The sequence below is a fragment of the Lissotriton vulgaris genome, chromosome 4_2 (assembly GCF_964263255.1).
Source record: "Lissotriton vulgaris chromosome 4_2, aLisVul1.2, whole genome shotgun sequence".
Lineage (NCBI taxonomy): Eukaryota > Metazoa > Chordata > Amphibia > Caudata > Salamandridae > Lissotriton > Lissotriton vulgaris.
Window position 1 is genome coordinate 23,809,507 of NC_141692.1, and position 26,273 is coordinate 23,835,779.

The 26,273-nt window shown below is 45.6% G+C and overlaps 1 protein-coding gene across 1 annotated transcript in view; it reads left to right on the top strand.

The window, feature by feature from the left end:
• Positions 1-237: 237 nt before the first annotated feature.
• LOC147718170 (C-type lectin domain family 2 member L-like) overlaps positions 238-26,273 on the top strand; it is a 206,187-nt gene continuing 180,151 nt past the window's right edge. The window contains exons 1-2 of the mRNA XM_086919266.1: positions 238-400; positions 13,382-13,484. Of these exons, the coding sequence (XP_086775392.1) occupies positions 13,390-13,484 (95 nt within the window). The 5' untranslated portion in view covers positions 238-400; positions 13,382-13,389. The remainder of the gene's footprint in view (positions 401-13,381; positions 13,485-26,273) is intronic.

The following is a 26,273-nucleotide window of genomic DNA, read 5'->3' on the forward strand; positions in this document are numbered from 1 at the left end:
CTTTGGGTTTTATACTCGTCACTGCTGCAGCGGGTGCCAGCGCCGCCCCCAAAGCTCCCTTCTCTCTCTCCCCAGCCGCCGGTGAGGAGTAGGCCGGGGCTGGAACTGAAGCTTCACTTCCGGTCCGGGCACGTGCTGTTGTTTATGTTCTGAAGAGAAGGCCCCGCCCCAGCGTGACGTCCACCAAAACCACGCCCGCCCGCTTGTGTTCGGATGCAGCTGGCAGGTCATCACACCACGTGATTTCGGAGAAGTCGGCTCGGGGATTCCCCGTCCTCTTGCCTCGACGAAGTATTGTAAACACAGGCGGGGCGGGGCCGGCGCGAGCAGAGCCGAGCGCCTCTGCGGGTCACAGAGCCGGGAGAGAGACGCACGCAGAGCCACGAGCCGCACGGCGCAGGTGAGAGCGCTGCCGGTAGGGGGAGGGGCGGGGTCACTCCTCGCAGCTGAGACTGCAGGGAGCCCCGCCCACGCACGGGACCCGGGAGGAAGGGGCGGGGTCACCGGAGCAGGCTGGGAGGATTCAATAAACAAGCACTGGAAATGTAAGAGGTATCGCATTTCCTCCAGATGCAGCTATTGGCATTGCATGTTTTTGGGTGTGAACTGGACCAGAGCATGAATGTGGGTTGGACTGCAATTTATTTATTTATTTATGCGATTTTATATAGCGCTGAATTTACCCGAAGGTGTCAGAGCGCTTCACAATAGGAACAGAACTGATACATGAGAACATTACAAGTGAAACAATTGCAAAAGCGAACGTTACATTACATGAGGCAAAAGTGACAATCGTGCGCCAGCAAAATACAAGAGGTAGGTGCATTACAGGAGGAAAAAGTGACGTGTGCAGGTTACAAAAGCGTACAAAGTACAAGTAGAGGTATAATACTGCAATATATGGAGGACACTCCAGCACAAGAACAAACGTTACTTGAGGCAATGGTGGCACTTGTGCAGGTATCGAAAGCAAACAAAATGTAAGAGGTAGCAAACAGTGTGTTACAAGAGAAAAGTGACGTGTGCATGTTACAAACGAGTACCAAACACAGATAGAAGGATAATACTGCAAAAAATGGCAGACTCTCAAACCACAAGAACACACTGGGAAGGCACTGGTATTATGTGGATAGTAATTATACGTTTTTGGGTATATTCAGTGCTTCAAATGGTGGAAAATAGTGCAGATACTCATTTAAATATGGCGAGTGGGAGGGGCTTGGGGGCGGGGCTTAGGGCAAGACATGCCAATACTTTTTTACTTCGATATTATTTATTTATTTATTTAATGCAATTTTTGTATAGCGCAAACTTTACCCGAAGGTGTCAGATTGCTTTACATAAGAACCAGTTGCAATACATAAGGATTTAGGATTACATGCGTTACATAAAAGATACAAACAGGATTTTTTTTTCAAAAGTATACATTGTAAAGTCACACAAGGAAGAGATATGAACAGAAAAAAATTGCAAATGTACAAGTAGTAAAATCACTCGAGGAGGAGATATAAATGGATAAACTCTAAGCGTCACATAGGAATGGTAGAGAGTACAATCGTCTACTACATATACTAGTGATTAGAGCTATCTCTATATACATAAATATACAAATATTAGATTGGGAGGGAGTAGGGAGGGTGGGAGGGATACAAGGGTATGGAGAAAAGGCAAAGCAGAAAAGGGAAGAAACATTTGAGGATCGTCAAGAGGGAAATAAGGGAAAAGGGTAAAGGACGAGGGAACAGACAAGATGGCGGTCCAGGGTCAAGAGAAAAAAACGGCAGAGAGCAGCAGCAAAATGGCGGCCAGGCCAAAAGAAGTGAGTATGACCCAAAGTGCCAGGAGGAGCCTGGGAGGGGGGGGGTGCAAAGTTAAAAAATCAAAGTCAAAAAGGGAGAGGAGGCATGTGGGCTCGGTTCCACTGGAGCAATGCCGAAAGACCATCCGCCGGTCGTGGCTCCCGCGCCCCCATACCTGGGGAAAGTTCACTGGGGTCCCCAACGTCGATGACTGGTCATGGCAAAATCCAGGACGATAGACTGCATGGGGAGGCAGCAGGCGGCGAGCAGCCAGTGGGGGCACATCAGCAAATATGCCTCGTTATCCCGGGAGGAGGGGAGAACATGCCACAAAGCATTCCCATATCATCTGGGGCCATATGGAGGAGCCGTAGCAACGCCAAAGCTGGATGGGCACAGGAGGAGGACAAGCTCTTCAGGCGATGCTTTGGCAGCAGCCGATCGCAAGCTGGTAAGTCCGTCTAGGGAGTCATTGGAACCGATGTTCCTAAGGTGCCGCCATTTTGGGGTCAGGTAAGCCGCGGGGCAGAGCAGACAGGAACACATCTCTGAGGACAGCAGGGAGGGCGCCCCGTTCGTCGCGATGGAGCCCGGCTCAACTCTAGTGCTGATGTAAAATGGGAGGCCAAGGTCTTCAGGTGGCAACCTCCGCTGACACCACAGGATCCGGTGACAAAGCTGCCCGGCAGCCGCCATTTTGCCTCACAGGCACGAGATCCCTCCCAGGTCGCGCCAGGGACGATCCTGCGTCTCATGAAGCATGTAAGCACTCTCCAGTGGTGCGCTACACCTCCCGCTGCCGAGATGTGCTGGAAACAGCCCCCTGGACTCTGGGGAACCGCCAAATTAAGCTCCCGAGCAGCGCTGAAGCCGGGAGTCGAGACGGATTACGACCGCCCGGCTCTGGTGACCTTCGAAATAGGATTTCAGCTAAAGTGATTAAAAGGATACTTTTGCAGTCGTATATCTAAAAGGGTCTTTCTACAGTTCACTCGTGCATTCTTCAAACCGCACGACGTCACAAGGGAAACTCCTGCCTTTGGTTGGAGATTCCACCCTACACCAGGCACAAAAACAAAAAATTCAGTCACTGCACTGAGGTCGCCTATCTTGTACTCATCTCGCTTTCGCTTATCTTACAGGGGCAGGTTTAGTCAGGCTCGAGGAAGTGACTCACACCCGTCTGCAGCATGAGGTGTCCCCCACGGTATGCAGACAAAATATCGAAATTTAAATATCGATATACAATAATATTGATGTTTAAATATCGAAGGGACATAATATAGAAGATAAGTAATATCAATAGATTTTACTATCAATATTAGTAATATCGATGTTTTAAATATCGATGTTAGTAATATCGATGTTAATAATTTCGATGTTACTAATATCGATTTTTATATTAATTTTTTTGTATATGTGTTTATTATGTTTTTAATTAATTTTTATGTAATTTAATAACATTTTGTATTTTAGTACTGGGTTGTGAGTTTATAGGGGAATAGGGTGGGAAGTAATTTAATTATATTATGTTAATTAATTATTAGGAATTATAAATTCATTTGAATTATTTGGTAATGAATTTTAAATAATTGATTAATTGATAATTATGTTCTGTAGCGGGTTGTGGGTTAATAGGGGAATAGGGTGGGAAGTAATTTAATTATACTAAATTAATTATTAATTAGTAGGAATTATAAATTGATTTTAATTAATAGGTAATTAATTTTAAATAATTGGTAATTAATTTTAAATAATTGATTAATTGATAATTATGTTCTGTAGCGGGTTGTGGGTTTATAGGGGATTAGGGTGGGAAGTAATTTAATTATACTAAATTAATTATTAATTATTAGGAAATAGAAATTATTTTAATTAATTGGTAAATAATTTTAATTAATTGGTAATTAATTTTTATTAATTGATTAACTGATAAATATGTTCTGTAGCGGGTTGTGGGTTTATAGGAGAATAGGGTGGGAAGTAATTTAATTATATTAAATTAATTATTAATTATTAGGAAATACAAATTAATTTTAATTAATTGGTAATTAATTTTAATTGATTGGTAATTAATTTTTATTAATTGATTAATTGATAAATATGTTCTGTAGCGGGTTGTGGGTTTATAGGAGAATAGGGTGGGAAGTAATTTAAATGTAATTAAGTAATAATGTTTTAAATTAATTATTTTGTTAATTATATAATTGTTAATTAATTATTAATTGGTAATTAAATATTATTAAATTGTATTTTTTATTATTTTTTTTGTTAATTATTTATTGCTAATCATGTTTTTAATAATTATGTATTGGTATTTGTAAATGGTTTATATTTATTTAATAGTTACATTTTTATTATTATTATTTTTTTTTATTTATAAGTATTTTATTTTTACCTCTACGCTATCTAACACTTTCCCCACTGTTGCACTCTCTGGAATGGGAATAGTAATTGTTACCCCTACACTATCCAACACATTCCCTTCTGTTGCACTCTCTGGAGTAGGAATAGTAATTTTTACCCCTACGCTATCCAACACTTTCCCTACTGTTGCACTCTCTGGAGTTGGAATAGTAATTTTTACCCCTACACTATCCAACACTTTCCCTACTGTTGCACTCTCTGGAGTGGGAATAGTAATTGTTACCCCTACGCTATCCAACACTTTCCCTACTGTTGCACTCTCTGGATTTGGAATAGTAATTGTTATCCCTACGCTATCCAACACATTCCCTACTGTTGCACTCTCTGGAGTTGGAATAGTAATTGTTACCCCTACGCTATCCAACACTTTCCCTACTGTTGCACTCTCTGGAGTTGGAATAGTAATTGTTACCCCTACGCTATTCAACATATTCCCTACTGTTGCACTCTCTGGAGTGGGAATAGTACTGGTTACCCCTACGCTATCCAACACTTTCCCTACTGTTGCATTCTCTGGAGTGGAAATAGTAATTGTTACTCCTACGCTATCCAACACTTTCCCTACTGTTGCACTCTCTGGAGCTGGAATAGTAATTGTTACCCTTGCGCTATCCAACACTTTCCCTACTGTTGCTCTCTCTGGAGTGGGAATAGTACTTTTTACCCCTACGCTATCCAACATTTACTTCCTTTTTTAAATCTATTTTACATTTTTATTAATTGTTATTTATATTATTATTTTATGTATATACATTTATTTGTAATTTATTATATTTTCATTTAGTTATTAGTTATTAAAATAATTTGTTAGAGTTATTATTAATGAAGTATATACTATATATTATATCTTTATTATTTTTTGTTTTTATTACATAATTTAATAATTTTAAATATTATAATATATTTTTAACTATGTTTATTACATTTATAAGTATTATTTTATTAATATTAAAAAATTTTAATTAAAGAAAAACAATATTTTTTTTAAAACGATATTTTTGACATCTATATATTTTTTCCGATATTTTTGTACATACCTTGTTAGAGATAAGATGTCGATATTGTTGTAATCGATATTTTTGTTGTGATATTTTTGTAGGTAGATATTTTTGTATTCGATATTTTGTCATAGATTCGTCCCCCACAGCCTCTGCGTGCGCACTGTACACCGTGCACCAGTAGAAACACCGTCGCTTGTGCCAACAACACCTTGACTCATGGCTGCTTTCTCCGTGTTATCTTCTCTCGACTGTACCACGTCATTCTGCAGAGGGGGCGACCACTCTACAGGAGTTCTCTTCTCTCGACTCTACCACGTCATTCTACTTGGGGGGGAGGGCACTCTACAGCAGTTCTCTTCTCTCAACTGTACCACGTCATTCTACGGAGTGGGTGACCACTCTACAGCAGTTCTCTTCTCTCGATACTACTTGCAGCACATACCAAAACACACACGAAATTTCTTTCAATAAAGAAAGCAGGTTTGTTTACTCATTACACACAACGAAAGCCAAACGCGGCGATATTTTAACATTTCCTTGTTTTGTAATATATGCAGCATCAATACTGTTAATTGCTGTTGCTTGGCGCAATTCTATTTATTCTCGAGTGACACAGAAAGAAACAAGCAGACATGCACATACAAAGCATTCTACACATTTCATTTAATACAACTTCTAAAAGTGTTTCTATTCTCCCCCACCCTTTCTCTTGTTGTTGTCTCACACAAAAACAATCATAGGCAACCACACAGGCAAGCAGACAAACATAAACAGACAGTTAACAAAAGAATCAAGTGGGATTAAAGCCATTCGAACCTGGTTACCTCCCACATCTTTCTTAATTACGCTCTCACCACCTGGCTGCCTCTATGTCTGTGTTTGCAACACAGCATGATGGTGAACACCTGGACGGTATGCAAATGAGCCCATGCTGAATTGCTCAGCTGGGCTCGGCTCGCTCTACAGAAGTGCCTTGGCTATCAATGAAAGGCCGCCAGCACCAGCGTTTCATGAGTATCAGTACTCTCCTCGGCACTAGAGAAGTGCCGGTACTCAGAGGGATAAATGTAAGAAGTGCCGGTACTCAGTACTGGTGAGTACCGGCCCAATTAAAGTTCTGGGTATATTGGTATTATTTATGCGGAGTAGGATTTTGTGTGATGGAGTGTAATTATGTGGGATAATATTTTGTGTTGTGGAGTGTTTGCAGTGTAGTTTAATTATATGTTGTGCTGTTAAATTTTGTGGTATGATTTTGAATTTTGTGTTCCTATGTGGTGTGTAGTAGAAGTGTGCGGTGGGATTATGTGGTTTGGTGGGGATGTAATAGTGGTATACAGGGCTTAAAGTGGGCCGGATCTCACCGGGTCTGAGCACCAGCAGTTTTTTTCAGGGGGCCTCGAAACGGGTCTCTATCGGGCTCTGTTTTGTGCCCTGGCACAGGCAGTCCGTTTTTTTTTCCAGGACTGCAGTGACATCCATGTGTGCTTGGTGAGCGTTGTGGAGGAAGGGAAATCCTTTAAAGAGAGTCATTTTCTCTCTGGATTTCCCTTCTCTTTTTTAAACTCAGTAGCAGCAACATTCTTGTGGTGTCACCAGGGCTTTAAGTGGAAGTTTTTTCAATATTATATACAAACCTCATAGTTGCTGCTTATTTATCATATGTAACTAGCAACCATTGACAAAGCCAATAGTTGTGGCTTGTAGGTATGATGTGACTTGTATCATATATCTAGGCGCAAAGACAGGAACAGCAAAATACAAGTCGGGTGGCACACTGTGCTAAACACCGATTTTTAGTTTACATGTTTTTAAGCCATGCCCTCAATTACATTGACCTCGCCCCTTTGAGATACCCCCAGTTTTTTTCATCCCACTTAAAGCCCTGGTGGTATGTGTTGTATTGGAAAAATAATATATTCACTGTATGGCAATGCAGAGTCCCATAAAATGGAGTTTGTTGAAATATTTGTGATTATATTTTATATAAAATGTTGCCTGCAATTTAAATGCTGAAAGAATAAGATGCTGGCCGAATAAGAAACAAACTTCAGCCTTGTGTGCCTGAGTAAGGCTGGGAGCCTTGCACTGTACTCCTTTGCAGGCCCTCTTATGATACAAGCTTTATGCACCCATCAGTCACATGCAGAGACTCATGGCGCACACCAGACGCCTGTCACTGGCTTAGCTGTTCCACCCAGTGGCGTAACGAAACTTGAGGGGGCCCCCCTGCAAGATACGTGGAGGGGCCCCCTCCAGACTCAATCAGGAGCTCTCCAGCCAGAGTATTGTGCTGAGCGGGCTCTTAGAGATCACCACCCGCCACCACAGGTGCTACGGGAGTCTATGTTACGGCACTAGACTGGTACTCCTGCTGCCCTCTCCCTTACGGTCGCTGCAGCTTGGTCTCTGCCCTTGGAGCCAGACATGGCCTAATTCCAGTAGCGCCTGGTACCCTCGTCTCTTCTTGTGACAACATATTTCCAGCAGGAATCCAGGAATTTCTAAATGCTTCTGGAGACACAATGCAGTCCCTTCACTTGTGGTTTTCTTACACTCTCAGCTACAGCTGACTTGGACGGCGAGGCAAGCCCTGAAATGTTGATGTGAAGTGGGTGAAGATTACATTCCGCAAAGTGGAGCACTCATCCCTGAATGCGGAAAGGAGGGTCTTTATCTATAATTGTCTGTTCTTTGCTATGGGCTTATTGTCTCATTTGAACCAAGCTCATCTGCTTGCCAGCTCCTAGAGCCATGACCTTTCCATGTTCTGCTCTCTGGTCATCTCTACTCATTTCTGATGATGCTTTGCTGCACAGTTTGGTACACCTCACTCTTCCCTTTGGGCCCCTGTGTGCTCCTTTGTTCTTGGAGCAAGAAGACTTCAAGGATTGTTTTGTGAACTTCTTTTTCCATGTCCTTCCACCAGGGAATGGCTTCAGCTCCCAGGTGCTCACTTCACGACCCAGGTCTTTGCTTTTATGAGTGTGAGAGACGCTTACTCCGCTGTTAATTATATTTTTATGCACCTTATTGAGTCTTCAAAAAACATTTTTACTTTACAAAAAACAACACTACTACTGACGCAGTCTGTTTTATGTAAACTGTGTTAAACCCAGGACTCATAATGACATAAAAGACAAAAAATTTGTAGATCCAAGAACTTTAACCCTGTATAAGATGGCTAGGAAGCCGGGCGTTTGGTGGGGTAAATTCTCCAGCCACAATTCAAAGTTAGCCCGTAGTCAGGCAAGAACTGTTTCTCTAAGATAGCTATGTCTACCCCTTAATAGTGCAGATTTCAGTTGGAAGGCTACTTTGGAAAATGTTTGGTGTCGACTAGTAGTATCAGCAAATCAGCAGAATCAAGAAACCTCTCAGTAAATGATCAGAAAAAAAAACTATTTAGTAACATCAGAAAGTATGTTATGATTAAAGTAGGAACAAAACAACAAACACTGGATCCGTCACTGCAAAGATATAGCATTGCAAAGTATCATTCCCATTCTACGTGGAGAGTCCATTAATTCCTGCGCAGTGCTCACAAGTGGCCCTGGAGGCTTCTTCCCACTCCATTAGCACAGCATACCCCCAGCTCCAGTTAACCTCTTGCCTTCAGGTAGGGTCGGGGGCTGGATGGGAGTCAGTCACCTTGTGCAGCCAGGCACATTTGAGGCCCCAAAATTCACAGAGTTCCTGGGATGATGTGTCTGGCTTGACCAATTGCAAATTAGCAGAATAAGACGGATTCATGCTCAGCTGACAACACCTAGACCGCCAAGATTTCAGGCCTGAGTTGTGCCAAAGACAACACCCTTTCAGCCACACAACATATATGGCGTAGCTCGCTGTCATGTAGGTAAGTGCTGCAGAAACATACATAGGGGTAGTAAGCACAATATAAATCCTTCAATACAATACAACAGAAACATTTGGTTCTACTCCTTGCAAGCTGACTTAACTGCAAGAACATGGTGCCAGAAAGAAACAGATATGAGGTGCACCACTGTGCATTAAAAGGCTGAGTGTTGTCACGGAGGCAAGTCTTTTACTTGCAGTGCAGTCTTAATATTGTGCAAGGTTTTACAAAGTTATTCTCCCCCAGAATAATTTGACAAGAAACATATGTGTGATAATCAAACCATTCAATATGCTCAAGAGTTACTTTACTTATTGCAAAGTCATGTTATTTTCAAATTTGTATTTACATTATTCTCTCTATTTTTTAAATGTCAACAGTATTGGCATCTGCTGAAAGCGTGATCTCTAGAGCGTTCCATGGCATAGCCCTGAACACTGTGCGGTTAGCCATTAGCAAGAAGAGTATATCCTGATCGCCAGGCCCTGATCAATGGTAAACACGACCCAATTGGTCTTTGCCACCATAAATGTAACTTTTCTTTCTACCTTGGTGCATATGTGCAGTACAACACCTAAGCCATGGGGAGTACCCCTGATTAAGCACATCAATGATTTTTTCATTGCCTTTCATAAAATATGTCTTTAGTTTTTCCTCATCACGTAAAACAATAAAAACTAACCAACAGGGCCCTTTTTAGGTAAGCGCACATAGCTCCCTGACGTGAAAGACAGGTATTGTAATGCCACTCTTTGTGGCTATAATATGAGGACTGTTGGCCATAGTTTTGTAGCAGAATTAGCTATTAGCAAAAACAGCAGGTTATGGACCCACAAGAAGTATCTTTAGGTCAGCATTTCTAGACAGACTGCACCTATGTTGACTCAGACTGGGAACATGACATGGCCATCTCGCATGATTTTCTACAGGTTACCAATATTAAGTGCCCAAACGTACAAGCAGGAGCAAACTAAACAAGACACACATTCACAATAACATGTGATTAATTACAGCCATACTGCAGGGAAAACAGAGGTCCTCAAGCACAGCTCAGAATTTTGATAAAAGAAAACACACGAAAAACTTCTCTTTACTTCAATGTAAGTAGACTTCAGAAAGACATCTATAAAGAAGGAATACGTCAGTTCTACTAATAGGTGGTAGCGCAAAGAAAGTGGCAACGAAAGAAAATAGTAGCGATCAGGACCACTAGAAAGCATTGCTGTCTGTATTCGGATACAGTCTATGCATAGCTGCCATGGTTTCAGATTACTTATGTGTGACATTTTAAGAATGTCAGTGTAATTATGAGTGACATTCAACGACTATGAGTGACACTTTCTTGCAAGCAAAAATCAAGCAACAGAGAAGAGGGAGATAAATAATTTCAGAAATGATACCCATTTGAGCAATGAGAAACTTCAAGATTATCACAAAACGGCTGCAAAGCACCAGAAATGGCAGGCCAGTCCTCCTCAACAAGTGCCAAAGCCAAAAGCAATACCACATCCTTCTTCAGCTTTCTGCCACGCACATACTCCTTCAAAACACCAACTCTCCTGTTCAAAACACACTCATATACTAGCATTTAAAAGGGAGAGTCTCTGCACTTTTCAGCAGTGTTGTAATACATTTAATGGGAGAACAGCGGCACTTTTGGAAGAGCGAATTGGTACTGTGGATAATAAGTACCAGCACTTTTTGTATCTTTTCATTTAAAGTACCGTCTGCACCATTTCATGGATATACGTCACTCCTCCAACTGCAGACATCACTCTATAAGCATGGATTGAGGGCCTCTTCTGGACAGGCCACTAACCAACTTTCTGGAGTACAGGGATCTGCTAAATTGCCAACCCCTGTACTGGTGCTGGCATTGCTCTGATATCAGCAGTTGCTGGGCTACTCTTGACTTTGGGTGCTCAGTGATGCATTAAAGAGTTGGCAGTCTGCAGAATCCTTGTTTTCAGATGCCAGTTCAGGTCATCGACAAGTTACAGGCTCTGGTCTGTTAGGCTTTTTCAAGATAGTACAGCCTAGACCATTCCCGGAACACACAGGGAGCCTGGGCAGGCATAGCTGCCAAGGTTTCAGCTTGCTTATGAGTGACATTTTCATTTTTTCAGTGTACTTATGAATGGCATTCAAAAACTATGAGTGAGACTTTCTCATGAGCAAAATAAAGTAATGAAGACCAGAGAAACATATAAATATCAGAATTTACACCGATTTGTGAATCCAAAAACTCTCATTTAGTGTAACGGTCGGTAGAAAATTAGAAAAAGATAATCACAAAAAGTCCGTATTTTCTCCCTCATTAGTTCATCCTGCAAACAGTAGGAAAACGCGCTTTAGAGCTTCGCGTAATGATACCTGACTGATACGCAAAATTAACGAAAACTGAAAAGTCATGTTAAAAGTGAATACAAATGGCTTTAAATGTACATGAACAAATGTTAATATCCGGTAGATTTTTTCAATACTTGCAATCCTTCCTATCCTACCTTGAAAAGTGAGGACCCGACCGACCTGAGAGGAACCAGCAGCTGCATTCTGGTATCGGGCCCCATAGATGGAAAAGCACTGTATGAGATAGATAGACGACGGCTGGTGAAGGGCCGTTCTCGTGACTTTCCTTTCTGCCTGGACTTAGAGTCTTGGCCCACACCGAACTGGAGGGGCATCCATTGGAACAATGAAAGCCAAACAGTGAGCACAGTTGGAACAGGCTCAGCACAGTTCCAGAACACAGGAATCTCTGCGGGGGACAGGGCTAGTGAGGCAGCAGGGGCACAGCAGGACTTAAAACATTCCTGCCAGGTGTCAGAGTGAGTCCGATTTCTCTCAGAGCAGCAATGAGGGCCCGAAATTAAATACATTCTCGTCAGTTTTAAATAAATAAATAAACTGTCAAGTGAACGGAGCCTACCTAATCCTCTGCAGCAGTTACCACCCTCAGCCTGGAGAGCAGACAGCAGAGCTACAGGGTCAGTGTCTGTCAGGCTCTACATTTTTAAAACTACGATTACCTCCGTGAGCCACGCAGCAGCCTCGACTCTGTGATAACTCTGTGTCAGTCTATAATGCGACCACACGTTTCCAACCAGTTCCCGTCTCGTCGCAGGGCAGTGGTGATGACGCACTGTACTGGCTGCCGCAAAAATGAAAGTAACAAATTTGAAAACTTCCAAGTGCTCCCACCGCGGCCCGCCCACCTCAGGAGTAACTAACTTAACTTCCAGCACCATTTAATTTATGAGGCGAGAGCAGGCGCCAAGAGCGTAGTTTTAAAACTATGTCCCAGACGGACCCTGCTCTCTCCGAATGTACTCCGGTATTGTTGATTGATTTAAAGACTAAAGAGCCTGCTCAGGGGCGGCCCCGCACTATTCCTTAAGAGCCGCTGCCAGCTTCACGGGCCCCGGCCGGGGCCCCCGCACCAGTCCTCATGAGCCTCAGGGCCCCTGGGCCCAGACATCATTTTTTAAGTGCCTCAATCATGGGCCCCAGCCGGGGCCCCCACACCATTTCCAAGACTCTCAGGGGCCCCGGCCGCCCCCCCCCGCAACATTTTGGCAGAGCCTTCATGCGCAGCAGCACCACCATTTGATTTATTAAAGATTACGGGCGCGGGAAATGCCGGGCGTGCGCAGTGCGCACAGTCCATGATTCAAATCAATTATGCATTACAGTGAGGGGGCCGGGGCCCCCTGGAGCACGTGGCCCCCCCGCAACGCGGGGGCTGCGTGGGCTTGTGTTACGCCCCTGGTTCCACCACCTGGGCGCATTATCCTGCACGTGTCCCCTCCCTTGCTCAGCTGATCTGCTCCCTGCACATTACTGCTGACAACCATGCTGTGCATTCGCATTAACAGTATCTGAAAATGTACTCTTCTGTTTCGATGTTTTGCACTTCAAATACACAAAGCATGTCTTTAGCTATGCTGCGCTTTTTAGATCTGTGTCTTTTCTAGCCTACATCCCAGTTACCTACTCTTAAATACCGAATCGGTATGATTCGGTATTTAAGAGTAGGTAAATCGAGATTACCTACATTGGGCCCTAAGTGCCTGTAATAGTCTCTTAAATTATACAATGTAGATCACCAAATGTAATAGTTTCCAGTCTCAGGAAATCATGGGGTGATAGAAACTAAACTAATGTTGAATAGTCATACGCTGCCAGGTGAATAATAAAATTAACTTGCCTTGTCTCTAAATTTGCTGGTGCAGCCACACTGTAGATTGTCAAAGTTATTTGTTGTCTCTTTTGTTTTGCCTTTTGTTCTGCTGCAGGTGCCGTCATGATCCAGACCCACGATCCAGACCCAGTGCAAATGCCAAGAAGTGCAGGAGAGCTGTCAAGGATGCGGGTGCAGGTTGAGGAAGCGGAATCCAGGTAAGCAGTATCATTGAGTGTGCTGTTCTTGCAGGGAGCAGCAAAGCCAAGCGACAGGTGGTGCACGGGGCGTGGGTTTCATTCCCGCCAACAGTTAATATGGCCTCCGGATCATATGGCTTATCACATGGTAAATAAAGTTTATAAAGTAAGTTTTCTTCTCACAAGACCTCACTCAAACAGTGTGGGACTCATAAGGCAGCATGGCAACGATAAACACAAGGGGTTTCAGAAGTGGGAACTGGTGTCTCATGCACAGATATCACAAATGTATTTTTGGTCATTACAGCTGAACAAACAGGAAGGGGGAGTCCTACAGGGAGTGCATGGATCTGTAAGACTGTATGACGTTACAACACAAACATTTACAATGCATGCCTTTACAACGCAGTTTTTACATTGCAACATCCATTACAGTGCATGATTTTAGATTGCATGCCATCACAACACGTTTTTAGAAACTGCATTTACAACGCATACCGTTACTTTGCATTTAAGGTAAGTGTTGGATAGTGTAGGGGTAAAAATTACTATTCCCACTCCAGTGAGTGCAACTGTAGGGAAAGCGTTGGATAGCGTAGGGGTAAAAATTACTATTCCCACTCCAGAGAGTGCAACAGTAGGGAAAGCGTTGGATAGCGTAGGGGTAAAAATTACTATTCCCACTCCAGTGAATGCAACAGTAGGGAAAGTGTTGGATAGCAATAGTTAAAAATTACTATTCCCACTCCAGAACGTGCAACAGTAGGGAAAGTGTTGGATAGCGTTAGTTAAAAAGTACTATTCCCACTCCAGTGAGTGCAACAGTAGGGAAAGTGTTGGATAGCGTTAGTTAAAAATTACTATTCCAACTCCAGTGAGTGCAACAGTAGGGAAAGCGTTGGATAGCATTAGTTAAAAATTACTATTCCCACTCCAGTGAGTGCAACAGTAGGGAAAGCGTTGGATAGCGTAGGGGTAAAAATTACTATTCCCACTCCAGTGAATGCAACAGTAGGGAAAGTGTTGGATAGCGTTAGTTAAAAATTACTATTCCCACTCCAGAACGTGCAACGGTAGGGAAAGTGTTGGATAGCGTTAGTTAAAAATTACTATTCCCACTCCAGTGAGTGCAACAGTAGGGAAAGTATTGGATAGCGTTCGTTAAAAATTACTATTCCCACTCCAGTGAGTGCAACAGTAGGGAAAGTGTTGGATAGCGTTAGTTAAAAATTACTATTCCCACTACAGTGAGTGCAACTGTAGGGAAAGCGTTGGATAGCGTAGGGGTAAAAATTACTATTCCCACTCCAGTGAATGCAACTGTAGGGAAAGCGTTGTATAGCGTTAGTTAAAAATTACTATTCCCACTCCAGTGAGTGCAACAGTAGGGAAAGTGTTGGATAGCGTTAGTTAAAAATTACTATTCCCACTCCAGAACGTGCAACGGTAGGGAAAGTGTTGGATAGCGTTAGTTAAAAATTACTATTCCCACTCCAGAGAGTGCAACGGTAGGGAAAGCGTTGGATAGCGTAGGGGTAAAAATTACTATTCCCACTCCAGTGAATGCAACTGTAGGGAAAGCGTTGGATAGCGTTAGTTAAAAATTACTATTCCCACTCCAGTGAGTGCAACAGTAGGGAAAGTGTTGGATAGCGTTAGTTAAAAATTACTATTCCCACTCCAGAACGTGCAACGGTAGGGAAAGTGTTGGATAGCGTTAGTTAAAAATGACTATTCCCACTCCAGAACGTGCAAAAGTAGGGAAAGTGTTGGATAGCGTTAGTTAAAAATTACTATTCCCACTCCAGTGAGTGCAACAGTAGGGAAAGTGTTGGATAGCGTTAGTTAAAAATTACTATTCCCACTCCAGTGAGTGCAACAGTAGGGAAAGTGTTGGATAGCGTTATTTAAAAATTAATATTCCCACCCCAGTGAGTGCAACAGTAGGGAAAGTGTTGGATAGCGTTAGTTAAAAATTACTATTCCCACTCCAGTGAGTGCAACTGTAGGGAAAGTGTTGGGTAGCGTAGGGTTAAAAATTACTATTCCCACTCCAGTGAGTGCAACAGTAGGGAAAGTGTTGGATAGCGTTAGTTAAAAATTACTATTCCCACTCCAGAAAGTGCAACGGTAGGGAAAGTGTTGGATAGCATTAGTTAAAAATTACTATTCCCACTCCAGAACGTGCAACGGTAGGGAAAGTGTTGGATAGCGTTAGTTAAAAATTACTATTCCCACTCCAGTGAGTGCAACAGTAGGGAAAGTGTTGGATAGCGTTAGTTAAAAATTACTATTCCCACTCCAGTGAGTGCAACAGTAGGGAAAGTGTTGGATAGCGTTATTTAAAAATTAATATTCCCACTCCAGTGAGTGCAACAGTAGGGAAAGTGTTGGATAGCGTTAGTTAAAAATTACTATTCCCACTCCAGTGAGTGCAACAGTAGGGAAAGTGTTGGATAGCGTTATTTAAAAATTAATATTTCCACTCCAGTGAGTGCAACTGTAGGGAAAGTGTTGGGTAGCGTAGGGATAAAAATTACTATTCCCACTCCGGTGAGTGCAATAATAGGGTAAGTGTTGGATAGTGTAAAGGTAAAAACTATGCTTTGTAATGATATGTGTTGTAATGGTATGCGTTGCAGTGGCATGCGATGTAATGGCATGCGATGTAAAGGATATTGCGTTGAAATGACTGCGTTGTAAAGGTAGTGCGATGTAATGACTGCGTTGTAAAGGTTGTTTCCCCTCTGTAAGCGCTACAGGAATTGAGTGGTTTAGTAGCAAACTTCTGACAAAGTTTCTGACATGTCCAGATAGGACGGGCCACCAGAACGATCTTTTACATAAATCAATGGTTTGACTTTTCTCCGGGATACCCTGCTAGAATGGTATCATGGCTGTAGTGTAAAATGGTGTTTCTTAACTCCTGTGTAGGAATACATAATTTATCCTCATGATAAAGTAAACAATTTTCTGCTTACTCCTTTAGGTGGAGATGTACAACAAGATCATTCGTCCTAAGTTTACCTCTGAAATCTTTGGAAGTACAGAGGGCAATGATTTAGTCTTAAGGGATGCTATTTTGAGAGGGTTCTGTTTCCTTCTCTACAGAGGAAAACCCCAGGTTGGAAACTGTATCTGCCTTAAGCTGAGAAGTCCCTGGTTGATAGGTAATCACAAAATCAAATTTGTTAAAGAATAGTAGCCAGCGTAGTTGTCTTCAAGTTAAGGCTTTATTTGCCTGAAAGAGCTGTAAAGTTCGGTGGTCAGTATAGAGGGCAATAGTGTGTCTTGCACCTAACAATTGATGTCTCCATTTTTGAAAAGCTAACCTAATGACAAGAGTTCCCTCTCTGCCACAGAGTAATTTTGCTCTGCAGGCAAATGCTTTTTTTGAGGAAAAAGCTACTGGGTGGAAATGGCCCGAGTCAGGATCTCTTTATGACAACACTCCGCCCACCGCCCCTTGGGAGGCATCGTCTGACGAAGAAGGGTTACGACGGTTCTGAATGGTGTAATATGGGGACGTCGGTGAACTTCTTTTTTAATTGTTGAAAAGCAGCGTTGGCTTCATTGGTCCAATATAAGGCAGCCCCTTTCTTTATTAGTCATGTGATGAGAGCCACAGTGTCTGGGAAATGGAGACTGAATCAACGATAGAAATTGGCAAAACCCCAAAAATTCCCCAGGATAGTGCCAAAAATTGGGGCCTTTGATTAAGTCAAACGTATACTTTCTTTATGGTACACAATAAGTCCAGAAGAGAGTTCTGAGCTGTCCGCAACATTTCTTGATTGTAGATGTTCCTGATATTGTTGCCAGTCCAAGATCTAAACAAGCATTTGCAATGCAATAGGTCTCGTATTAGGAAACTTTGAGCTATTGGTCTTGTAAACGACATTTTTTATTTTATTTATGTTTTGTTTTTGAAAATAGCTAAATTAATAGCTTTGTCATTTACAATGCCAATAGTTATAACTTTTGCAAATGTGACACCTATAGCATTTGTAATGCAACATGTTTTGTATTAACGTGACTTAGATGTATTGATGTTACAAATAACAATGGCTTATCATTTTTTAAAATAATTAATACTTAAATAAAAGTGATTGTAATTTATAATGTCAGAAGCCTAAACTTTTGTAAATAACTTTTGTGAAGATTATGTTCAGTGTATTTTATTGTGACGAAAAACCAAGAACAGAAGTGAAATATTAACATCTTTTTGTGACATTTGTAATAAAGCTTGAAACATTGAGAGAACATATTTGAATCAGTGATGCTGTGGTGGTGCTGAGTGATGCTGTGGTTGCGGTGAGTGATGCTGTGGTTGTGCTGAGTGATGCTGTGGGTTCGCTGAGTGATGCTGTGGTTGCGCTGAGTGATGCTCTGGTTACGCTGAGTGATGCTCTGGTTGCGATGAGTGATGCTCTGGTTGCGCTGAGTGATGGTCTGGTTGCGCTGAGTGATGCTGTGGTTGTGCTGAGTGATGCTGTGGCTGTGCTGAGTGATGCTGTGGTTGCGCTGAGTGGTGCTGTGGTTGCGCTGGGGTGGCGCTAAGTGATGCTGTGGTGGTGCTGAGTGGTGCTGTGGTGGTGCTGAGTGATGATGGGGTGGGGCTGAGTGGTGCTGTGGTTGCGCTGAGTGGTGCTGTGGTGCTGCTGAGTGGTGCTGTGGTGGTGCTAAGGGATGCTGTGGTGCTGCTGAGTGGTGCTAAGTGATGCTGTGGTGGTGCTGCTTAGTGTTGCTGTGGTGGTGCTGAGTGGTGCTGTGGTGGTGCTGAGTGGTGCTGTGGTGGTGCTAAGTGATGCTGTGGTGGTGCTGAGTGATGCTGTGGTGGTGCTGAGTGGTGCTGTGGTGGTGCTGAGTGGTGCTGTGGTGGTGCTGACAGGTGCTCTGGTGGTGCTGAGTGGTGCTGTGGTGGTGCTGAGTGATAATGTGGTGGTGCTAAGTGATAATGTGGTGGTGCTGAGGGGGTGAGAGTGTGTGTGTGAGGGTGAGAGGGTGAGAGAGGGTGAGTGAGGGTGTGTGAGTGTGGGGAGTGTCAGGGTAAGGGTGAGGGAGGGTGAGGGGGTGTGTGAGGGTGTGTGGGGGTGTGAGGGTGAGGGTATGTGAGGGTGAGGGGGTGTGAGGTTGAGGGGTTTTGAGGGTGAGGGTGTGTGAGGGTGAGGGTATGTGTGAGGGTGGGTGAGGGAGTGAGGGTGAGTGAGGGTGTGTGGGTGAGTGAGGGTGTTTGAGGGTGAGTGAGGGTTGTGCACAGAGGAGACGAGTAGGGTGAAAAACGGAGCCATTGCTGGGACTTTTCTGGTAAAATACTTGATAAGAACCCAGGCCAGTATAATGCTGTCTTCTGCGTGCAAGTCTGTGTGGGGATTCAGGGACTGGCAGGGTGAAGGGTTAAGGGGTAGGGAGAGACGGCACAGGCTGGACAGGCTGCGATCTGGACGCTTTGATGTGGTGTGCGAGGCGGGCAGAAAGGACGGCCGTGGGAGGAGAAGTACGGAGAGTGGTGCAGGCAGGGGTGTAAAAGGAGGCAAGAAAGGAGGAGAGAGGAGAGAAAAAGGGAGGGGAGGCAAAGTGGCAGGAAAAAGAGAGAGGGCATGAAGGGATCGAAGGCAAGGGAAAGAAAGGGAAGATGGACGAGATTAAGAGAAGCCAAAGACTTTAGAACAAGGCAGCGCTGGGAGGGGGGCTGGGCACGAAGGAAGGAGAAATGCGAGTCACAGCCGCCACGAAGTGTGAAGCATTGGGCGGGGAAGCAGATCCCTCTGAAGCTCTCCGAGGCCGGCCGTGAAAACAAGCAATTAGGGGGAGGAGAAGGGAAGCCAGCGCGCACGCTGGGGAAGCCTGTAGGAGGGAGGCTGATGGCTGGCTTTCAGGTGGAGAAATGCGTGTGCTTGTGGTCACGTGATTTCACGTGAACTGTTGAAAATCCGCACTCGCAATCCGGATGGTTTAACTTTGTGGTTTCACCACAATAGGTCTCTCTGCGAGACCTAAAAATTGCCTGTAGCCCCAGAATCCATTAGCTACTTAATCAATCAGTCAATCAATCAGGGAAATAGTAAGCGCACTACTAACTCGTTAGGGTCTCAAGGCGCTGAGGTGGGGGGTAGCAGGTCTGTTTCATTCGAAAAGCCAGGTCTTCAAAGCCTTCCTGAAGGTGTTCAGGGAGGGGGCACGTCTGACGTCAGCGGGGAGCTCATTCCAGGTCTTAGCTGAGATGTAGGAGAAGGATCTTCCCCCTGCTTTGGCTCTGCAGATGCACAGGGTTTTGGCGAGAAGCAGGTTGGCCGAGCGGAGGTTTTGTTTGTGTAGGCATTTGTAGGCGTAGGTGAGTATCTTGAAGGTGACTCCTTTCTCGATGGGGAGCCAATGGAGCTTGCGTAGGTGTTGGCTGTTGTGTTCATGTCGGGGTTCCCGAGGATGAGTCTTGTGGCGGTGTTCTGTATTGTCTAGAGCTTGCGGAGTAGGGACTTACTGATGCCGGCGTAGAGGGCATTTCTGTAGTCTAGCCTGCTTGTGATGAGTGTGGGGGTGACTGGCTTTCTTGCCTCGGGCGGATCCATTTGAAGGTCTTACAGAGGATGCAGACGTTGTTGAAGCAGCTGGAAGTGACGGCGTTGACCTGTCGGTTCATGAAGAGAGAGGGGTCCAATATGATGCCGAGGTTCTTTGCGTGGTCTGTAGAGGTCGGTGGGGTGTTGAGGGCGGTGGGCCACCAGGTGTTGTCCCAAGCCAAGGGGGTGGTTCCGAAGACAAGGACTTCTGTCTTGTCCAAGTTGAATTTTAGGCAGCTCTTGCTCATCCATGCTGCGACGTCCTGCATTCCTTCCTGGAAGTTGGGTCTGGTGGTAGTGGGGTCCTTGGTGAGGGAGAGGATGAGCTGGGTGTCGTCTGCCTAGTATACTATGCTGAGGCCGTGCTGTTTGACAATGAGGGTGAGGGGGGCCATGTAGATGTTGAACAGTGTTGGGCTTAGGGATGATCCCTGTGGGACTCCGCAGTTGATTTTCGTAGACTCGGAGAGCAAGGGTGGCAGTCTGATCCCTTGGCTCCTGTCGGTGAGGAATTATCTGATCCAGTCGAGGCCAGTGCCTTTTATGCAGGATCTCAAGAGTCATTGGTGAGTGATTCCAAAAGTAGTGGTTCAGGTATCTTCTAGCCCAGCATGGTGGAGGTTCAGAGTAGCCCAGCTAGGTCCCAGAGTAGTGAGAGGGGTGTAGGGGCTTACGACCTGCCTCATTGGAGCTGGAGTGAGTGTGTGACCGAGAGTCCCCAGACGCCTGAAGCCCTGTCTCAGAGCCTGAATGGTTTCTTAAGGGAACACCAGGTTGAGGATCTAGGCTGTCCTGTTAGTCCATTTGAGGAGGATCTCCTAGTGTATAGAGGACCTGGAGTGTTTGTAACTAGAGCTCCAGTGGTTCTAGTGTCCGGCAGTGTCACTCCAGTTGGGAGGGCACAGAAGTCCGAAGTGAGGAGTGAATGGGGGATGAGTTTCCCAGTGGAAGAAGCAGTGGACCAGGGCCTAGCCAGTTGGGCTACATTCCCTTGGGGGGACCCGGGTGACACCACTTCTGTTCTGGGGGGTCAGATGGACAGGGGATGGGAGAACTGCGCCACACACACAGTCACACAACATATGAGTCATGTGTTAGCCTCAGGGGGATGGTGTGTAAATCCCCAGAAGTCCTGGAGTGCTAGGCAAGTATTCCGCCAAAGGTTTTAGACCAAAGGTTGGGAGGCCGGGTTCAGGATCCGCCTGACCTGAAGGGTAGGACGTCTGTAACCAGCGTCCCGACCGGTTCATCTTCCAGGGGTACCACTCCAGTTGGGAGGGTGCAGAACTCTGGAAGGGGGTGCAGAGGGTGGGAGTCTCCGCCTCTGACCTCGGTGCAACCTGAGGGGTTTAACCCTTGGTTGGGAGAGTGGTGTTCTAAGGATACCTCTCAAAGGAGGAGAGGGCGGAACCCTAGAAGGAGAGGTAGGGGAGGAGAGCCTCACCCGTGACTCCTGGTCCGCCTGAGGGTGTTGACCCTAGACTGGAGAACCAGTGGCAGTCTAGCCCTGTCCTGAGGAGAAGAAGAGTGGATAATGGCTACTATGTACCAGGGGCTACTACCCCCCTCTCTGTGAATAGGCAGGGACCAGTGGCACCTGGGTGGCCTAGGGCTTGGTCCCGGCCGCGGACAGCTTGGGAGTACCAGTGGGGTAGCCCAGTTGTTCCAGACAGCGTTTTTAGAAGGAACCCCATGAGTTCACCGTGGCATAGAACAGGAGGGTGTCCCTGCAGTTGCGGGCCTAAATCTGTGTTCTATCGCCCAAAGCAGGGAAGCCCATCACGGTGGTGATTGGTCTGCCCTGCAGTTTGCTGGAAGGGGGTTGTGTTGGACTTGGCCCTTCTGGCAGGTTCCCCCCTTGATATGTGACTTAGTGTTGGTTGTTTTTGGCTTCTGCGCACTTTACTACTGTGTCCTAGTGTGAGTGCGTGTGGTGAGATTGGCCTGCCCTCCCATAGGAATGCATGGGGAATGTGTGTGTCAATGTTAGTTCCTGGTGTGTGGAGAGTGCAGGCTCGAGTTTGGTATGTGCGAACAAGTGAGATTAAATGCTGTGCGATGATGTGTGCGGCGCTAATGTGTCTGGTGTGGAAGTGCCACTTCTAGAAGTTGGCATGTCTGTGTGATAAAGGTGAAATGACTGTCTGGCTTGTGATTGGCAGGAGCTGACTCCAGGAGTAAGGATGGGTCTGCCCCAGTGGTGATTGGAGAGATCTGCATATTGATGGGCGGGAGGAGTGCACCTGGGACCTGAATAGGGCTGGGCTATCCCTACACAATGCTGACTCTGCCCACTGTGGTGTGACTGATGACCCTTGCCTGGCCAGTGAATGGGGAGAGGGGCTGAGCACAACAGAGTGCTCCCAAAACCAGTTGCATCTCGTTTTCCCTTAACCCTGCAGCCTGAGACAAAGGGTTTCTGTGTATAAGAAGGGGCTGTGACCCCATGAAAAGTGCTCACTCTGAACCTGATCTGAGGGGGGCCTGCTGCTGCTGAGTGCAAGGAGGATACCGCCACTGGGGACTGCCTCTCTGCCTGGAGGACCCTGTGAGCTGAACCCTGGGCCCAGCCTTTGCCCCCCTGCCAAACTTCTTAAAAGACTTTCCTGGACCTTGCCTCTAAAGCGCCTGGGGAGCGCTATATCCTGAGGGCTGGGAGAAGCGCTGGACTTTAGTACTGTTTGCGCTTTATTTTGCCTCCTGGGGAAGTGCTTCTATTTTTACCTGCAGACCAGAGCTGCACTCGCCGTGCAGAGGGAGTCCCCGGCGTGGGGATCCCCCTGCCCTTGTGCCCTTGTGCCCGGATTAAGCGGGTGCCTACCCCGCAGTTGTATGCCTTTAAACGGGAGCCTACCCTGTGTTATTAGGTCTCGGGCTTCGAGACCTATTGTCATGGAGTTCAGTCTCAACGGAGCCAGAGCGGTGAACGAGCGCCGATTGCATCTCGTGGACGCGCACGCCGAGCCTCCTGGAGCCGTGCACATCTCTTGCTCCACATTCACACTCACGGAAGCACACACTCACGCACGCACGCACGCACACCCCCACACACACACACACACACACACACACACACACACACAAACACACACACACCCTCCCTCTCTGCCCACTCCCTCTCTGCCGCCCCCCCTCGACCCCCACTCACCTGGCTCTTTCCCTCGCAGCGGGTCAGTCATGGCAGCAGGCAGACTCGGTGTCTTCTCCAGGGATCTTGAGCTGATGTGCACGCCCACGCTGCGTCTCGTGCGCGCCCGCCACGCTGTTTCGCGCCTGTTGATCCTCAGCTTGTTGCTTACAGCCAGTGGGTTGAACTTGAATGTACTCGACAAAATATCCTTATATAACTAAAAAGTGAGCATCATCTTCATCTCACGTTTGTAAAGGTAACCATGAACACCAATTGTGTTAAAATATATTGAATACGATAGATCACCTTCCACTCGCCCATACATATACTTTAAATTCCTTATTCATATTATTAGAACAAAGCAACGCAGAAGATAATTTTTGGTTGTCTGTGGGTGGGGAGATGGGGTTAGCACTCTCTGCCCTCTTTTCCTATCATTGACTCTTTGGCGCCTATAGGAAAAACCCAAGCTGCTTATACATTAGAGTAATTCTGCATAAGGATTATTATAGTGTGAGTGCAGAGTGCGCACAGTTCAGAGTGCGCAGAGTGCAGAGTGTGAAGTAGTGAGTGCAGAGTGAGTGAGCAGAGTGTGAGTGCAGAGTGTGAAGTAGTGAGTGCAGAGTGAGTGTGCAGAGTGTGAATGCAGAGTGCAGAGTAGTGAGTGCAGAGTAGTGAGTGCAGAGTAGTGAGTGCAGAGTAGTGAGTGCAGAGTAGTGAGTAGTGAGTGCAGAGTAGTGAGTAGTGAGTGCAGAGTAGTGAGTGCAGAGTAGTGAGTGCAGAGTAGTAAGTGCAGAGTAGTGAGTGCAGAGTAGTGAGTGCAGAGTGTGAGTAGTGAGTGCAGAGTGTGAGTAGTGAGTGCAGAGTGTGAGTAGTGAGTGCAGAGTGTGAGTGCAGAGTGAAGAGTAGTGAGTACAGAGTGCAGAGTAGTGAGTACAGAGTGCAGAGTAGTGAGTACAGAGTGCAGAGTAGTGAGTGCAGAGTAGTGAGTGCAGAGTAGTGAGTGCAGAGTAGTGAGTGCAGAGTAGTGAGTGCAGAGTAGTGAGTAGTGAGTAGCGAGTAGTGAGTGCAGAGTAGTGAGTGCAGAGTGCAGAGTAGTGAGTGCAGAGTAGTGAGTGCAGAGTAGTGAGTGCAGAGTAGTGAGTGCAGAGTAGTGAGTAGTGAGTAGTGAGTAGTGAGTAGTGAGTGCAGAGTAGTGAGTAGTGAGTGCAGAGTGGTGAGTAGTGAGTGCAGAGTAGTGAGTTCAGAGTAGTGAGTTCAGAGTAGTGAGTGCAGAGTAGTGAGTGCAGAGTAGTGAGTAGTGAGTTCAGAGTAGTGAGTGCAGAGTAGTGAGTAGTGAGTGCAGAGTAGAGTAGTGAGTGCAGAGTAGTGAGTGCAGAGTAGAGTAGTGAGTGCAGAGTAGTGAGTGCAGAGTAGTGAGTGCAGAGTAGTGAGTGCAGAGTAGTGAGTGCAGAGTAGTGAGTAGTGAGTTCAGAGTAGTGAGTGCAGAGTAGTGAGTAGTGAGTGCAGAGTAGTGAGTGCAGAGTAGAGTAGTGAGTGCAGAGTAGTGAGTGCAGAGTAGTGAGTGCAGAGTAGTGAGTGCAGAGTAGTGAGTGCAGAGTAGAGTAGTGAGTGCAGAGTAATGAGTGCAGAGTAGTGAGTAGTGAGTGCAGAGTAGTGAGTGCAGAGTAGTGAGTAGTGAGTGCAGAGTAGTGAGTGCAGAGTAGTGAGTGCAGAGTAGTGAGTGCAGAGTAGTGAGAAGTGAGTGCAGAGTAGTGAGTGCAGAGTAGTGAGAAGTGAGTGCAGAGTAGTGAGTAGTGAGTGCAGAGTAGTGAGTGCAGAGTAGTGAGAAGTGAGTGCAGAGTAGTGAGTAGTGAGTGCAGAGTAGTGAGTAGTGAGTGCAGAGTAGTGAGTGCAGAGTAGTGAGTAGTGAGTGCAGAGTAGTGAGTGCAGAGTAGTGAGTGCAGAGTAGTGAGTGCAGAGTAGAGTAGTGAGTGCAGAGTAGTGAGTAGTGAGTGCAGAGTAGTGAGTAGTGAGTGCAGAGTAGTGAGTGCAGAGTAGTGAGTAGTGAGTGCAGAGTAGTGAATAGTGAGTGCAGAGTAGTGAGTAGTGAGTGCAGAGTAGTGAGTAGTGAGTGCAGAGTAGTGAATAGTGAGTGCAGAGTAGTGAGTGCAGAGTAGTGAGTAGTGAGTGCAGAGTAGTGAGTGCAGAGTAGTGAGTGCAGAGTAGTGAGTGCAGAGTAGTGAGTGCAGAGTAGTGAGTGCAGAGTAGAGTAGTGAGTGCAGAGTAGTGAGTGCAGAGTAGTGAGTAGTGAGTGCAGAGTAGTGAGTGCAGAGTAGTGAGTAGTGAGTGCAGAGTAGTGAGTGCAGAGTAGTGAGTAGTGAGTGCAGAGTAGTGAGTGCAGAGTAGTGAGTGCAGAGTAGTGAGTGCAGAGTAGTGAGAAGTGAGTGCAGAGTAGTGAGTGCAGAGTAGTGAGAAGTGAGTGCAGAGTAGTGAGTGCAGAGTAGTGAGAAGTGAGTGCAGAGTAGTGAGTAGTGAGTGCAGAGTAGTGAGTAGTGAGTGCAGAGTAGTGAGTGCAGAGTAGTGAGTAGTGAGTGCAGAGTAGTGAGTGCAGAGTAGTGAGTGCAGAGTAGTGAGTGCAGAGTAGTGAGTAGTGAGTGCAGAGTAGTGAGTAGTGAGTGCAGAGTAGTGAGTGCAGAGTAGTGAGTAGTGAGTGCAGAGTAGTGAATAGTGAGTGCAGAGTAGTGAGTGCAGAGTAGTGAGTGGTGAGTGCAGAGTAGTGAATAGTGAGTGCAGAGTAGTGAGTGCAGAGTAGTGAGTAGTGAGTGCAGAGTAGTGAGTAGTGAGTGCAGAGTAGTAAGTAGTGAGTGCAGAGTAGTGAGTGCAGAGTAGTGAGTAGTGAGTGCAGAGTAGTGAGTAGTGAGTGCAGAGTAGTGAGTGCAGAGTAGTGAGTAGTGAGTGCAGAGTAGTGAATAGTGAGTGCAGAGTAGTGAGTGCAGAGTAGTGAGTAGTGAGTGCAGAGTAGTGAATAGTGAGTGCAGAGTAGTGAGTGCAGAGTAGTGATTAGTGAGTGCAGAGTAGTGAGTAGTGAGTGCAGAGTAGTGAGTAGTGAGTGCAGAGTAGTGAGTGCAGAGTAGT